At 41.2% G+C, this 15,784-nt stretch overlaps 1 protein-coding gene across 1 annotated transcript in view; it reads right to left on the reverse strand.

The window, feature by feature from the left end:
* Positions 1 to 9,640, reverse strand: part of SNTG2 (syntrophin gamma 2) — a 439,152-nt gene extending 429,512 nt beyond the window's left edge. Inside the window, exon 1 of the mRNA XM_054979235.1 lies at positions 9,569 to 9,640. Coding sequence (XP_054835210.1) covers positions 9,569 to 9,640 — 72 coding nt within the window. The remainder of the gene's footprint in view (positions 1 to 9,568) is intronic.
* Positions 9,641 to 15,784: the final 6,144 nt, after the last annotated feature.

Here is a 15,784-nt window from a genome sequence, read left to right on the forward strand (position 1 = left end):
AGCTGTATACTTTTATTATTCTTGTTTTTATTATACTTAATTATTCAGGCAATCTTAAGGTTTTTTTTATTATTGAATTGTAGGATTTATTTATATTGTTGAGAGCTGCCCTGAACAAAGAAAGGGCGGGACATAAAGCTCTTAATAAATAAAAGTTTTTAAAAGTATATATTTCCTCAACATGGGGCAATGAGTGTTTTACTGTCTATGCCAAAGGGAGCAGGATTGGCCATAAATGATTAGACATCTACATTACTGCAAGAGAACACTTCAGTTTTTAATCTTATAGGTTAGGCAGAAACCTTCACCTTTCACAAAGAAATATTCCAAAATTGCCAGCCATTAGTTTTCAACCCACACAATAAGCTAACGTTGAAGATAATTGTTATTCACATTTTAAGAACAGGGCTTTCAAATTTAAAGCTCCAGAATAATGTGTCTTAAAGCATGAACTACTATTCCTAAAGCCCTTATTTGCCTATAAATGCTTTAATGTATTAAAGTAATCTATTACTTTAATGATTTACCAAAACATTTTGCATATGTGGCTTTAGTATGTTCACATCACACTAAGTGTTCCATATGGATAAGAACCGCATTATCAAAAGCATTGAATTTCCAGTGCTATAAATGATTGCTGTTTAATTTATTAAAAGAGGTACTGGAGTAAGTCCTCAAAAGCTCCATTTCCTCCTTTGGATATCTGTCCCTCCTCCCAGCCAGGTGTATGAGATATGGCTTTAGGATGTTCAGACTCACTCTTTTCTAGATACCCTGAATAGGGGGCAAAAATCTTAGCTAATGCGTAATACAGGAAATTCATAGTACAATCCTATGCTGGTTTACTCAGAAGAAAGCTCCACTGTATTCTATGGATTTACCTAATAGTAAGTATGTATAGGATTCCACCGTGCAGTTCTAGGATACAACAGTGGCTTCTGAAACAGATTCTAGCTGCAAGCAAATTAACCATGAAGTTGACATTGTGTTTGATCTAGCAGTCAGAACGGCAGTTCAAAGTATTCTTTCTATTCAAGCAAATAAAAGCATGAACTTAAATGTGTGTGAACTGGGTAATAATAAACATAATGTATGCAATGGGTAACATTGTGTGAAATGGGTAATAATATACACAGGCTTCAGTAACTCCTATCATACCAGCAACCTATCCAACCACTGTACTGTTAGGAATTGAAGTTGACTTGTATCTGTGATAAACTGGTTTCAATTCAAGACATTTGTTGCAGGGCATATGGGCGGATTGGTTTTAATGTCCATACAAATAGAACTGAAGATTGCAAGTACTAGACCTCAGTGGCCTGTCCACATAAATATATTCAAGGGTACATTTCATTTACCCCTGACAATGGTCAAACTTACAAGGATGGGTAGATTCTATTCCAGTGATCCTCAACATGGTGCCTACCTCCTTTACAAAAATATTTCTTTTGAAGGAACCGATCCTGACTTCCCTCAATCTCACTAGAACAGGAGATGCTTCGAAGAGTTCATGAGTTATCCCCTTTATATCTGCAAGAAACACCTATTTAGATATAACTGCCACCATCATAGAACCTTAAAATATCTTGTGATTGTCCCCCAACCCATAGCAGGAATTCTGTGCTTAGCTACACCCTCCCTCTCATTACAGCCATTTTGTAACGGTGCCCAGTAGATGTTTTCAATATTCCAAAAGTGCCACAGCTTCAAGAAGTTTGGGAACTGCCATTCTATTCTATAGTATCTCTACATATTATTAATATAAAGGAAAGGTACTAACAGAAAAAATAACATTTCTTTAGACAGCATATTTTTACAATTCATTTACCTTGTGAATGTTGTAGTTGAGTCTTGGAACTAACCTACGTTAGCACCAAGCTGTAGATCAAACTGAACCCCCAGGAAATACAAGAGAGTATTTCTTCCCTATGTAAGTTGCACTCTATTTAAGGACATTCTAATCAAGAAATCTGTATGACTTGACTGACTCTTTCTTAACTATTTTATTGTGTCTTAGGGGTGTGCAATTCGGGTTCAGGATTCCTTTAAAAATCAAACTCAAAAGAGAATACTGAATCAGATTCGATATTCCTGAACTGAAAAGTTTACTGAATTAATTTGGGTTAATTTGGTAAACTTTGGTAGTGGCTGGGCTGTTCCTTTGTTAAGATCTCCTTATCTTAAAAATGCCAATGGGGTTTTTAAGGGGATTTTCTAAGGACCCCTCACCTAAAACTTATATGAGCATTATTAAAGCTAAAACACTTACACAGGAGGCAAAGTAAACAAATTCTTTCTTTCAGATTAAGCTGCAGGTCGAGTTGGCCGTACAGTGGAGAGAGAATGTCAACAATTTATCTTTTTTCGCTTTGCAATCAAATACTAGCCTTGGAAGAAGCAGTCTCCTAGGAAGGTTCTATACCCATAACAAAAGTGTGGCTCCAGACATTTAACATGTTTATATTACAGTGAGATCTGATTGTCCTGTCAATCAGGCTTGTTGGATGTCATGTATCCTGAGGAATGTACTTCTGAAGACTTATTTGTATTAACCGTTGATTTTATATTCTGTACACAAATAACAATTATTCTGTAAACAATTAGGGCTGAAGGGTATATAAAGCCCTCCAACGTTACACATGTCTTTCTGAAATGAAGAAAGTGTCATGGGCTTATTAATAATTTTAAAAACCCATATTTCTTTGAAGATAATTGCTTTGATGTCTTGATTCTATGTGAAATTATGGGCTGAAAGGGGGTTATGAATAAAATGCAGAGTACTACAAATTAAATCCCCTTTCAGGATTATCTAGAAGGAGAGTGCATTTTAAAAACTGTCCTGCAAGGAGTTAACAAGTACAACAATGGCTGTTCCTGCAAGCACTGGCTGAGAAAAAAAGGGGGGGGGACTTAATATATAAGTTGTTGAAGAGAGCACGCATTGTTGTGGTTCCTGCAGGGTTCCCCCCCTTTTTTCCTCTGCAAGGAGTTAAGGCAGGCTTGCCTCAAAGCAGCCTCCATTTTGAGTGCTCTGGCTCCTTGGTGAGATCCGAAACCCTGCTTGTTGCTGGCTGTGTGGACTCTTTCTCTGTGGTCTGGACTGGGCCTGCGCTGCTTTGGACTTAATGTGGACTGCAACTGGATCCTACTGCCCAGCGAGTGGATTCCTGCTGCTGCCTGCTGAGACCTGGGTCGAATCCACATTACTTATTCTAAGTGGCATGTTCCCCGCATTCCCCATGCAATCCCGAGTGCCGGTCACATTACCTCATTAAACAGATGCATTTCATTTGCATTTCTCCCGAATATGTGGTCACAGGTTTTCAACGGGAGTTTCACAGTGGCCGTGAACAGGCCAATGCACAATTTACGCGTTTTTTTTAAAAAGCACCCCCCTTCCTGTCTCTCCGGCCGTTCCGAGAGTTCCTATTGGCTGATTCAACTTGCAAGTGCTCCGTAGTCTGCAAAAGACTGTTTTTGACTTCATAGCATTGGATTTATTGATTATGCTGTTTCTGAATCAAATCTGGTAGTTTGAAAAATCATTTTGGGGTGAATCCATCCTCAGAACAGACTCGCGAAACTTCCTTTTTAACTGTTTTTTATTTTTTTTATTTTATATTACTGTAATATCGAAATTACGAAATATCGAAATAATGACACTCCAAGGAAGTGAAAATTCAGTAAAATTCAGGCACTGAACTGTCCTGCATAGGAAATGCTCACGAAAGCTTCCCACATGCTTCCAAATTTCCAAAAAAGAAACGGGAGAGAGCCATCAGTGCTGTCAGTGGGGGAAAGAGAGGCATCATTATCTTCAATGATGTTTCTTTATAAGGCAAGATCGAAATAACGGAAAAGTGCGCTCAAAATTTTTTTTAAAAATGGGCGGGAAAAAAAGGTCCCGCCCAAAAAAGCGGTTTTCAAGCGGCTGTGTGACCAGAGGGACACGTGAGAAAGACGGATTGGAAGCAGGAATGTGAACAAAGAGGAAAAAATCACAGATTGGAGGCAAACGGAAGCTATCCAATAAACATGCGGGTAATGGGTGAATGTGGATTCGACCCTGCTGCTGCACCTGGAGGACTTCTGCTGCTGCCTGGTTTGAGAGTCATAGATTCACTGGGTTTTTTTCTGCATTTGGGGACAGGGGGTTGGCCTGGTGTCTAGGAGAGATAGGGTTGGAGGGGGAGGGAAGGGAAAAGTTTTTTTCTAGTTTGCATTTTAAAAGCTGGGGTGTTTAGCTGTGTGTGTGTGGGGAGGTGCAGTTTGGTTTTGCTTTTCTGTGTATGTGTGGAGGGAGTGCTTTTACTTATTATGGTTAGCGTTCATGTTGCTGTTCTTCCTGGAGGGGATTCTTCTGTTTTATTGTGTTGTAGAGGTACTTTGTTTGCTGCTTTATAGTTCCTTCCTGCTTATTAGATTCACTTTTTTCTTCTGGGGGAGGGGGGTTCTGTGTTGTGGGTATGTTGTTGCTGTACATTTTTGCTGGTTCATTGGAGGGGTGTTTTCCCTTGTTGGGGGTGCTTTTTCTTTATAGTACTTTGGTTGGTGTTTCAGTTCTGTTGGCACAGAGGTTTGGCTTGGTGTGTTTTTTGGTTGGTCCTTCTCCAGAGAGGGGGGTGTAGGGGTGTTGCTTGGTTCACTTTTACCTAGTGGTGTTTGAGTGTACTTTGGGTATTCAGGGAGGGTTGTGTGGACTTTTAAAAAGTGTTTTTCAGATAGGCTAGTTGAAGGTTTTGTAGGTTTGTAAAACAAAACTTAATTTTTAGGGACAAACAGAGTTTTCCTTCCTTGAATAGGTTTGTGTAGGAATTAAGAAGGGTTCAAGTGTGTTTGTATTCTACTCAAATTCTATAGATAGAGACATTTAGCTAGGCTTTCCCTGCCCACCTCTGGCTCCCTTGGTGCCAGGCCAGACACATTAGAAGTAGTTTTTTTGTTTTAGATAGAGGAAGCTAATAAAAGTAAGGGAAAGGGGACAAAGGGTTGGAAAGCTGTTGGAAGTCAACAAAAAGGGGGGGGGAAGGGAGGGGGTTAGAGATGAAAAAATTGGGGAAAATTGAATGTAAATGTGGAAATAATGGATTCTAACCCAATAAAAATTTTTCAAAAAAAAAAAAAGAAGTAGTTTTTTTGTCATATGTTTTCCTGTAGATCATTGGCTTTTTAAAAAGAGATTTGTGTGTCCATCTCCAGGTTTAGACCCACAAAGCAAGTTTTCAGAGTAGGTGGGTAAGTTTTAAAAGAAATTCTCAATTTTGTCTAAGTGCTTTGGGCAGTTTGGTAATTTAACTGTTTAATAAGGTTAGTTACTAGTTAGTGTAGGTTCCAGGGGGCAGAAAAACGAGTGACAGAAGACCAGAGAGGAGCCCTCGGGGGAAGGTGAGGGATAAGACTAGAGAGGTGGAGAGGAGGAGGAGGGGAGGGTTGTGGCTCTCCGCCCACCTGCACAGAGGAGGCCCACCCCAGCGCAGCTGCCATTCACCAACCTGGCTTCTGGTGAAGGCAAGAGGGTTTGCAAGGCCCTCTTTCCTGAAGCAGCTGCAGGGGCACCCCCCCAGAAATGTTTTTCCCTTGCTACTGAGAATGGAAGAGTCAGAGAGAGATGTTAGGGAAAGTAGAGAATGGCACACTATGTGTCACAGAGGGAAACCCACAGAAATACCCAATGAAGCTACAGAATGCTGTTGTGTAATATAATGTATGTAATGTATTGTTCTAATGTTAATTTAATATTCCTCATTGCACAGGTGGGGGGCCAATGATAAAGGCAGTTGCAAAGAGAGTATTACCTGGGTTTCCCAAATATCCCACGTAGGTGGGTGCAATCCATCTTATGCAACTGTGCTTGCCTGCCGTTGCCTTTAGTGTGTGGCTGGATACTGCTTGGTTCTGTTCTGTTCTGTGGTGTATGTTCCCCCATTGACTGAACCCAGTGCCTGGCTGCTGTGAATGACACTGGTTCTGTTGGGCTAAGTTGCAAGAGTGTCCCTTGCTTAAGTTTGGTTTGGGCGGAATGGATGTGATTCTCTGGTGGGAAGTTGGTTCCGATGCTTCTCTTTAGTTCTTGAGGGATTCCATTCACTTGCTTCAATTTGCTTCTAGTTGCAGGACTGTCCCTTGCTTTGGGTGATTCTCTGGTGTTATGTTGGTCCTCATAGGGAACAATGGAGAGTAGCTGGCCAGGCTGTTCAGGGGGTGCTTGGGGTTTTGGGGAGGGGTGTCAGTTTGGTTATCTTGGGTTTCCCCAGGGATGAGCTTGCATTGAGAATGTGTCTTGGCTGTGGCACCCTGTACTTACTTCCCCTGAAAAGAACTTGTAAAAGTTCTCATCTTTAGGAACACGGAGAGTGGCTGGTCAGCCTCCTCAGGGGGCGCTGGGTTTTGGGGGAGGGGGTGACCGTTTGATCCTTTTGGATTGTCTGGTGTGGAGCTTGTATTTGGGAGTGTGCCTCTGACCATGGCAGCCTTGGTCCATGTGTTTTTGCAGTGGAAGTCTGCTTCGAGTTTTTCCCCACAATAGGAACAAATGGAGTGGCTAGGGGCACTTTATTCAGGGGCTCACAGAACTGGACACAGGATTCAATCTCTCTGAAACTTGAAGTGTCTTTAGAGGACAGTTAGGAGTAGGTCTCCTGAAAATGTGGGGGATTTTGCTTGCAAAATGCCACCCACAGGCCCCTGGATAGCCCCCATTGTTCTCCCCATAGGGGATAATGGAGATTGGAGGTGGCTGGGGGCACCTTCTTTGGGAGGCCATAAAATGCCCCCCAGGGTCCAATCTTTATAAAACTTGGCAAGTAGTTAGAGGACAGTTAGGAGTAGGTCCCCTGAAAATTTGGTGAAATTCAAAAAATCACACACACACACACACACACACACACACACACACACACACGGCCCCTGAAAAAATACCCAAATTGAGTTTCCCATAGGGAACAATGGGTGAATGTTTCCACATTTGCTCTGTGATACCAAGCCAAACTAGAGAATCAATTTGGTATTTGGGAATACTGATTTTTTTCCAAGTCCAGTATTACTGAATTGAATTTACGGATTTTTTTTCCAGCGCACACCCCTATAGTCTATGACAGTTTGTCTGTACTCATGAAAACAAGAATTATCAACACAAATCCTACATTAATGCAAAATAAAAATTTTGCATGCCAAGAGCAAGCCTTGGCTAACTTTCCAGAGCTACCCCCAATATTCTTACCAAATTAAAGAAAACATTAAATTTATTTTCCTTTCAGACTAATCTCAAAATCTATAAAAATTGTAGAAGCATCCAAAAGACAACAGGGTATATATTGATCTCATTAACAATATTCAGTCAACTCTCATCTACTTGAAATTAAAATAGGTGAGAGTAGTCTTGTTTGCAGGAAATATTAGCAAGGAGTATAAAGACTAGCTCACTTTTTCAGAAGCAACAACATGATATTTGAAAGGCTGACAAGCCAACCAGGCAATTAACTTTAAGTAACAATAATTAAGAGTGATAAAAGGAGTAATTACTATTATCATCAATGCCTAGTCAAGTCATGTACTGCATTCCTTATAAATGTGCAACTAGCAGCTCCACAAAGAAATGTGGCCACTGTTCTTGAGATGCCCAATATTTCTTGTTCAGTAACATCTCATGAGTCCCAATATAGGCAAATAAAGTTATTTTTAACACAGAAGAAACCAAGATTTACCATTTCAACCAAAATCTAGCTGATTTCATGGATTTGGGCACAGATAACTTTTTAACAACCATCAAGAGACTGTGCCATTTACTGATAATAAACCATCAATAGAGGACATTCTTTATAAATTATTTTAATGTATTCATAAAACGGCTCTTCTGCCTGGCTCCATTAACCACCAAGTTTAGATTCCTGTAGTTGAACTACACTCATTTTAAAGTGATCGCAGCAATATGTGCATTTCACTGAGAAATTAAGACTGTCAAGACTTTAATTAACACCAATGTTTTATTAAACTCCTAAAAACTGATCAGATAAATAATACAATGGGTTGGCAAGATACATATGGAGTTGCATCAGGTAACTGCAGTTAACTGGTTCTCTCCCCGTATCTCAACAATAGCCATCACAACAACATGCTTCGTAAAACTTATCTTACAAGAATCGTTGACATGGCAAACTTTGGACCCTCTCTCTGCCTGTGTCTGTGAACATGATTTAAAACATACTGCATTCTTCTACTGTACAGACTCATCTATTGGTAATATTTTGAAAGATGCTTCTTATCTCAGCGCAGAAAGTTGGTCTTCATGCACTTTGCACTGCTGCAAACACTACCTACCATTCCTTAGTTTCAGAATGACTGTCCAACAACACTTCAAACATCCTTACCTTCTGGCAACATGTGAAATATAGATAATTTCCAAATTTAGAGCTGTCTAACGTTATAGAAGATGGCCACAATCCAGTATATAGTCATGTGCACTTAATTCCCTTTGAAATCAACAGCTTTAAGCACATCTTTGTAGAATATAACTTGCACACTGTCTCCCCCTCTGCATCCAAAATCTTAACCCACTACTTCATTTAAAGAGTTGTTGCCAAGTATTTTTGAAGGTAGGATTCAATTTGGCTTAAAAGAGAACTCTCACACGAGTGAGCTGTAAAATTATAATTTACCATGCCTCTCTTCCACCCACAACTCCCTGCCACTTAAAAATAAAATAAAATAAAGCAGTGCAAATCCAGTGAAAGATTTCTGAGGGTGGATGGGTGCCAGGAGCTATACATGAACTATATTTAAAGCTAATCTTTGGGGTTTTAAAAAACTTTTATAAAGATGCCTGAGCTTGGCAAAAAGCGCAACAGTACAAGATAACAGATCGCACACAGATTTCCGCAGTAGGTATTTCCCCCATCGCACCGAGAAAAGAAGCACGGGGAGGCAACGATGAGGAAAGGAAAAGCGACCAGAGAGAAAGGGGTTAAATTGCCCTTCCCGCTCACCTCTCACAGGCTGCTTTTGGGTTTGTTTGTTTTTTAAAGGCGAGAAGCAAATAGATGCAACTGCGTACTCAGGTCTAGCTCAGCCCTAAGGTCTAGTTCAGCAAGAGAGAAGACAGTTTCTAAGGAGCTAACTTTTCTTAACACTTAACTATGCCCCTGGTTGTGAAAGGGACCTGAACAAATACACATTTGTGGCTCTGCTCCCTGCATCACAGCAGAACCCTTCCTTTGGCTTGAGGCAACCCCTTCCCCTGAACCCAGAGACCTTTCTTTGACCCTCCAACAACCAATCAAACCAAGCCCAGAGCGGGATCGCTCTCTCCTCGCGCCTCGCCACCCCCTTCGCGACTCTGAGGGCTTTCCTCAAGTTTCACGCACGAGACAGCGTTTCCGCGAAATAGCCCACCCAGCCGAGGGATGAGAGGAGCGGGCAAAAAGATTGGCTGCCCGAACGAGCACGAGGAGACACGAGCTCTCCGCTGGGGTTGAGGCAGCCGGAACGCCCGCTGCTGCTCTGAGGCAGGGGGGAAGAGGCGGCGTGCGGCTGGGGCGCTGAGGGGACTAGGAAGAGAAGTGGGGGTACTTGCCCAAGTGGGGACGAGGAGGCTGTCCGGGCGCTCCAGCGGGGCTGAAGGAGACGGCTTCCCCGCCACATTCATTTCCTCCCATGCAGCTAGAGTAGTCCTCTGTGAACGGCGAACTCAGCGAGGCTCGTGCCAGGCATTGAATCTCCCGACAACACGCGCACGCACCCCTGAGCAGCTCTGCAGGCGGCGGCGGCGGCTCGAGCAAGCCACGGGAAAGCTTGGAAGAGGCGGAGGAGGAAAAGGCGGGCGCTGCCGGGCAGCTGTCTTTCTCCGCGCTCCGTCTGAGCTGCTTCGAGGCAAGGGGCAGCGACGGATCTGCAGCCTGCCTTCCCGCTAATTGAAGAAGGGGAGGGGGGGAGCAATTGGTGGAGCTGACGGGGCTCGGGGTTGCGTTTGCCTGGAGGCAGGCAAGCGGGCTGTCACAGGCCGTGTCCACACAGGGAGCCTGTGAGGAAAACGAGCGACTGCGGACCTCCCTATTTAACTTCTGCGCTCTCCTCCTTCGGGAGGTCGCAGCGGCTCCCTTCCCCTTCCAGCCACATATTGACAGCTAGCGCGCTCGCTCAATCGCTCTCTGTGTATCTGTGAGGGGTTACGTATGCAAAAATGTAACTACGCTTGATGATTTCAGACTTAAACGAAGCGGTCCTTTGCGGGTCTACTCAGAAGTAATAGAAAAGAGCAAGAGTCCAGTAGCATCTATAAGACTAAAAAAATTTGTGATAGGGTATGTGCTTTCATGAGTCACTGCTCACTCACGAAAGCATCAAAAATTTTGTTAGTCTTGTAGATGCTACTGGATTCTTGCTCTTTTCTACTGCTACAGAAAGACTAACACGGCTACCCATTTGATCTACTCAGAAGTAAGTTTTGTTTTTATTCAGTAGGGCTTGCTTCCAGCAATGTGTTCTTATGATCACAGCTCACATCTGTCAGAAGGTAGGAGCCCCTGACATCATCTTTTCAAAACACACATGAAACGTCCTAAATATAATTTTCAAAGAAAAAAAATCTTTTAAGAGTTTTTTTCTAGTGTCTGGAGTTGTCTCATCATAGGGTGAGAAGAAAAGATTCTCTGAAAAGTCAATAATGCTAGGAAAAGCTGAAGGCAGTAGGAGAAGAACAGGGCCAAAAATGAGATGGCTTGACTCAATAAAGGAAGTCACGTCCTCCAGTCTGCAAGATCTGAGCAAGTCTGTTAATGACAGAACTTTTTGAAGGTCTGTCATTCATAGGATGGCCAGAAGTTGGAAGCAACTTGAAGGCACATAACACACACACCTGGGGTTGACAGAGGTCTTTTAAAAATTTATAGCACGTTCTGTTATTTGATGATGCTTTCTGCAGAAGATTGCATCCTTGTGCTGTATTGGGTTACAAAATGAAGGTACAGAGGGAAAAGAAGTTTTGAAGATTATGATGCGGGGGCGGGGGGAAGGGTACTGATTTCATAAGCACTATGGGCTTGTTGGAAAACTTGCAATTGAATAAGCAATTGAGAAGAACCAAAGGTGAACAAAAGTCACATGATACCTTCATTAATGACTGCAAATGAGTATGAAGATAGAACACCACAGACAGAACTTTCATCTTAATTTTTTTTAAAAAACCATTTCCAATGGACAAAGTTCTCAGCTTCAGTTTAGTATTCATGCATGTGTGGATCAGCTTTGACATAGATATTAATTCACAATCAACAGTGCAGATTAATTCCCACTCCACTTGCAAAAGGAGGAAGAAAATCCACCTTTTTATCATTGCCAAGTACCATAGGGTGATCAAGGTAACTAACCTATTAAGATCAAGATCAAGGTAACTAATATACTAAATCATCTTGAGTATTCACTTTAGTCAAATATCAGCCCCAGAACAGACATCAGCACTCAAAATGGTAAACTAGTAATAAGAATTGGGTACCTTCCATTTCCGCTGAGAAATCACAGTGCACACACATGTATATTCATATCTGGCATAAGGGACAAATCATCCAGCTCCGAGGTTGTGGCTTTCTGGCACTGACTCTCTTTTTATAAACTACTTATTTTTGAGCACTCTTTGTTTTGTTTATGATTGGTATTTTATTTTAAAACAAAAGCAGGTACAGGTGGTTTCAATGAGTAGAAGGAATAAAGGACAGAAGGTCCTTAATGCTTTATGAACTGGGCTGGCTGCTTTTCCTGCCCCAAACTATTCCCCACCAAGTTCTGCTGGGGGAGAGAATTCAGCTCTTGTATAGTTTTCTTCATGGGTGATGGAATTTTAGTGTGAAAATGACCTGTATGGGAAAGGTTAAACAGCTTCTCTTATCCCTGGTCTTCTGCTGAAGACTAAAGCCTCCTAGGGCTGGTTTCATTCTCAAAAGTTGGAGGAAAGTTACACAAAACTGTGCATAACTTGTAGCTTGAATCAGTAAAAGGAAGCTAAATTTCCTATGTTACTAAGACTATAATCTAATGCTCAGTATTTACCTTGGAGTAGGACCCACTAAAGTAAATGGGAGTTCTGAATAAGCATGCATAGTAGCAAGCTTCATGGGTATTTGTCAAACATGCATAATATTAGACAGTATTTACTAGAGAGCAGCACAATGAATTCAATAGGACTTAGTTCTGGGTGTATTTATTTACTTATTTTTAAAAAATTCCACATTCTACTACATTCATAGTGGCTTTAAACATTCAGAGTTACAAATATCATTAAAAAAATTTTAAAACCAATAAAACCCATTAAATAAATAGTCCAAAGAAACCCACTAAAATGTTCTGCACCAAAAGCCAGCAATAAAACCCCAAATATCATAGTCATCAGAGTCTAAAAATAAATAAATACCAGTACAACCATTGACAAACATACTCAAAATTGTCAGGTCTTAAGGACAGCTGTTTTGCAAAGTTTTCTACATCTTGCCAAAGAGGTTTTGTATCATTCATCTGGCAGGCCATTCCAAAAGGGATGGAGGCATTCACAAACGTCTGTTGCATGGGATCTTGTGAAATCACGCATGGTATATGCTCTCCCTTCCCTCCAGTCCTTCTCCTGATTTCATTTTATGTGAAGAAGAAAGAAGGTCTCTAAAAAGTTCTTTCTTCATCACCATGGACAGAAGAATTCTTGTTGCACTGAGTGTGCATTTGTGTTCTGAGGGCATTTCTTGAAGGAAAGACGTGGCCTCACATTTCACTTGTTTTGCCTTCATGTTTCAAAATTTTTTACTCAAAAAATGTTCTTGATGTAAAGCAAACTTGGCAAAGTCTGATGACTATACATCATGCTTTCGTTGCCTGTGTGAGGGACATCTATTTGTTTGTAAACAACTAGCTTGATACTTGTGATTCGCTACAGTATTTAACTACTTTAAATCTAGTTATAATACTTATGGGTACATAACATTTTGTGGTTTGTGGGTGGTTGTTTTTTTTTAGTTGGCAACCCTAGTGAACTTTTAGGGGAAGACTGGGAGGTGCATTTTTCCTCAGGACACATTCAATGACTCCCAATAGCAACTGCATACTGTTTAGAATGGCGGTGGGGGGGGGGGGGTGAGGACCAATCATGTTGCATACGCAAATGACCTCTGTGTTCCAACTGTTTCTGGAGGGAATGAGGTGTGGAATGTTGTAAACCCCAATCAGACCGCATATGCAAATGACCTTGAAAGGTTGGCCCAATCAGGGAAGCGTGGCTGAGCTGGCAGTTGGCCGGGGCGCAAGCAGGCAGCAGCCTGCCAGTTACACAAGGAAGCTGTAGCCCTTTGAGAAAACACTTTTTAACCCTTTTTAGCCCCTTACGGGGCGAATGTCTTAAAATCCCTTTTTAGTGGGTGTTTACATTGTGAAAGGAATGTTCTCCCCAAATTTCATGTTTCTAGGTCCAGAGGTTTGGGATGGGCCTTGACGAATCAGTCAGAACACTTGTCTTTCTATATATAGATTTGGGTAACTGTGCTTTGGATGGCATTTTGAATCTTCCAGTTAGCCAATCTTTGAAAAGCTACAAAATTTTTTTCATGAGACCTTTCCACACAGAGAAACAGCTTGTGGTTCTAGACCAACACAACACTGGGAGGTGTTCAATAGAGACTGTTGCACAGAACAATACTACAACTGCTATCTCTGAATCACTTTTTAATACCCAAGTTAGAATAGCAGGTTGTAAACAGAAAGGGTTCTAGGGCTGGCAGCCAGAACACTGGGCAGGAATGATTTTAAAAAAAACAAACTAGGACACACTTTAAAAATTTGAGAACTGGGTCTAACAAAATGGCTGTCACGGTGCTGGAGTCAATACAAAATGTTATGAGGTTGCAAGTCAAGCATCCTAATACGACAAAGGCAATCATATTTGAATGGGTTCTTTCTGCACACATGTCGTCTCCTACCTTCTCCTGAAGCTTCTCCTGTTCCAGTGAGGCAGAGCTAGCATTGGCTCTTTATTTTGAGGAAGAGATGCTGTGACAAAAAAGCAAATGGTTGCTGGGAAACCCTTTTGTGTGTGCCCTAGAAATACACGATTCAAAAAGTCAAAGAAATAGATGGTTGAACCCTTCTTTCCAATATCATTCCAAAGCTAAGCACTAAAGTGGAAGCAGAAGGAATGGAGTAGAATTATAATGGTTATTTTACTGTGCATATGTGATAATTCTCATAATCAGAAAGCTCTGGCACAGATTCATTTCATCAGCCCTAGCTTGTCAACCTTGGCAGTGACAGTTACTCCAGATGACCACTTCTCCTCTTGATTCAGTTTCCAATGTAACGTGTTTTCTTTCCAACCCAATATTAGAATGTCTTCGGAAACAAACTTGCAGGTAAAAGCAGCCTCTTCTGAGAACTGTGTCAGGTCTTGCCAGGTAGTTCCCCAAAACACTCCACTGCATCACTTGGGGGAAGTAGTTAAAATATTTATTAAGGATTAATACCGGTATCAAGCAGCTCAGACAACGGAATTGGCCAGAATGCCTAAAGCTAGTAAAACCCAATCAATTATAGAGTAATGCCCCACCCCCAGTGAGAAAGAAAGTCAGTTAGGGATTTTGGCAGCAAGGCCTGGGAAGAAGGGAGGGGGAAAAGAGGAGTTTGGTTCAGTCTCTGTGAAGATGGGAGGAGGAAACAGGAAGCTTGGTTTCTCCAAGGTCAAATTCTCAGCTTGGCAGGAACTCAGCATGAAAACATTTCTCCTGTAAGGTAAGCAATTAGTCCTGGCACCCTAGAAATCAGGTTTCACTCTGCACGTACTCAGAGAGCCCACAACAGATACAGATACAATCAGATACATGGCAGATATGCAGGGCTTATCTGACATACAGTCTCTTCCAGGCTGCTGGATCAAGAATGCTGTGAATATAAGGAACCAACAGGCAATGAATGCCCAGGGGCAGCAAAGGTTGCTCATGCTGCTACCGCCAAAAGAGAATTTCTATAGACAGACTGTTCCCTTTTACTGTCACTCACTTAGCTATGTAGATGAAGAAGACAAATATATTTAAAATATGTCTGCGTATGTGTGTGTGCACACACACAAGTAGGAGTAGTGCACTCACATTTAATGTGCTTATATTAGGTAGGAGATACAAAGACACACTGTGCTTGTTAAAACTAATGGTACTATTATTAAACCTAATAATCAGGTTAGAATATTTTTTTAATTTTATTTTTATTAAGAATTTTCAAAGGCACATGCAAATTAAAAAAAAGAAAAAAGAAGTAAAAAAGAATAAAAGATAAAAAGATATAAAAAAGAAAAGGGGTGAAGGAAAAAATATATATAGGAAACATTTTCGATGTTCTCTATGACAGATATTGGCATAATTACAGAATTCACACTTGTACTCTTCTTATCTGCATACATTTTTCATTTTCCATAATCCCTTCGCTCCTCTTTCCTATAATTCAAAACAGACTGTCTAATTTTTAATAGTTCAGTTTTCACCTGGAAGTAGCATGAAGACTATTCTTACATTCATACAACAAAACCACAAGTACACAGGCTTCTCAGATAGGTATATTTTGCTTACATAAACTTATGCATGCCTTTTCTGAATTATGTACATAAAGTATCCAGTGCAAAGTTCTCAATAAATATACTCTACTCAGCATTGGAGAATGCATGTGTTGGCTCCAGTGATTCCCTTCTACCATGCTAGGCCCAAAGATTCCCCATACTGTGTGTTTCACCTTCAGAAGAACTATTCCTCTATCCAAGTAAGATTTAGAAGTT

The sequence above is a fragment of the Eublepharis macularius genome, chromosome 1 (assembly GCF_028583425.1).
Source record: "Eublepharis macularius isolate TG4126 chromosome 1, MPM_Emac_v1.0, whole genome shotgun sequence".
Classification (NCBI taxonomy): domain Eukaryota; kingdom Metazoa; phylum Chordata; class Lepidosauria; order Squamata; family Eublepharidae; genus Eublepharis; species Eublepharis macularius.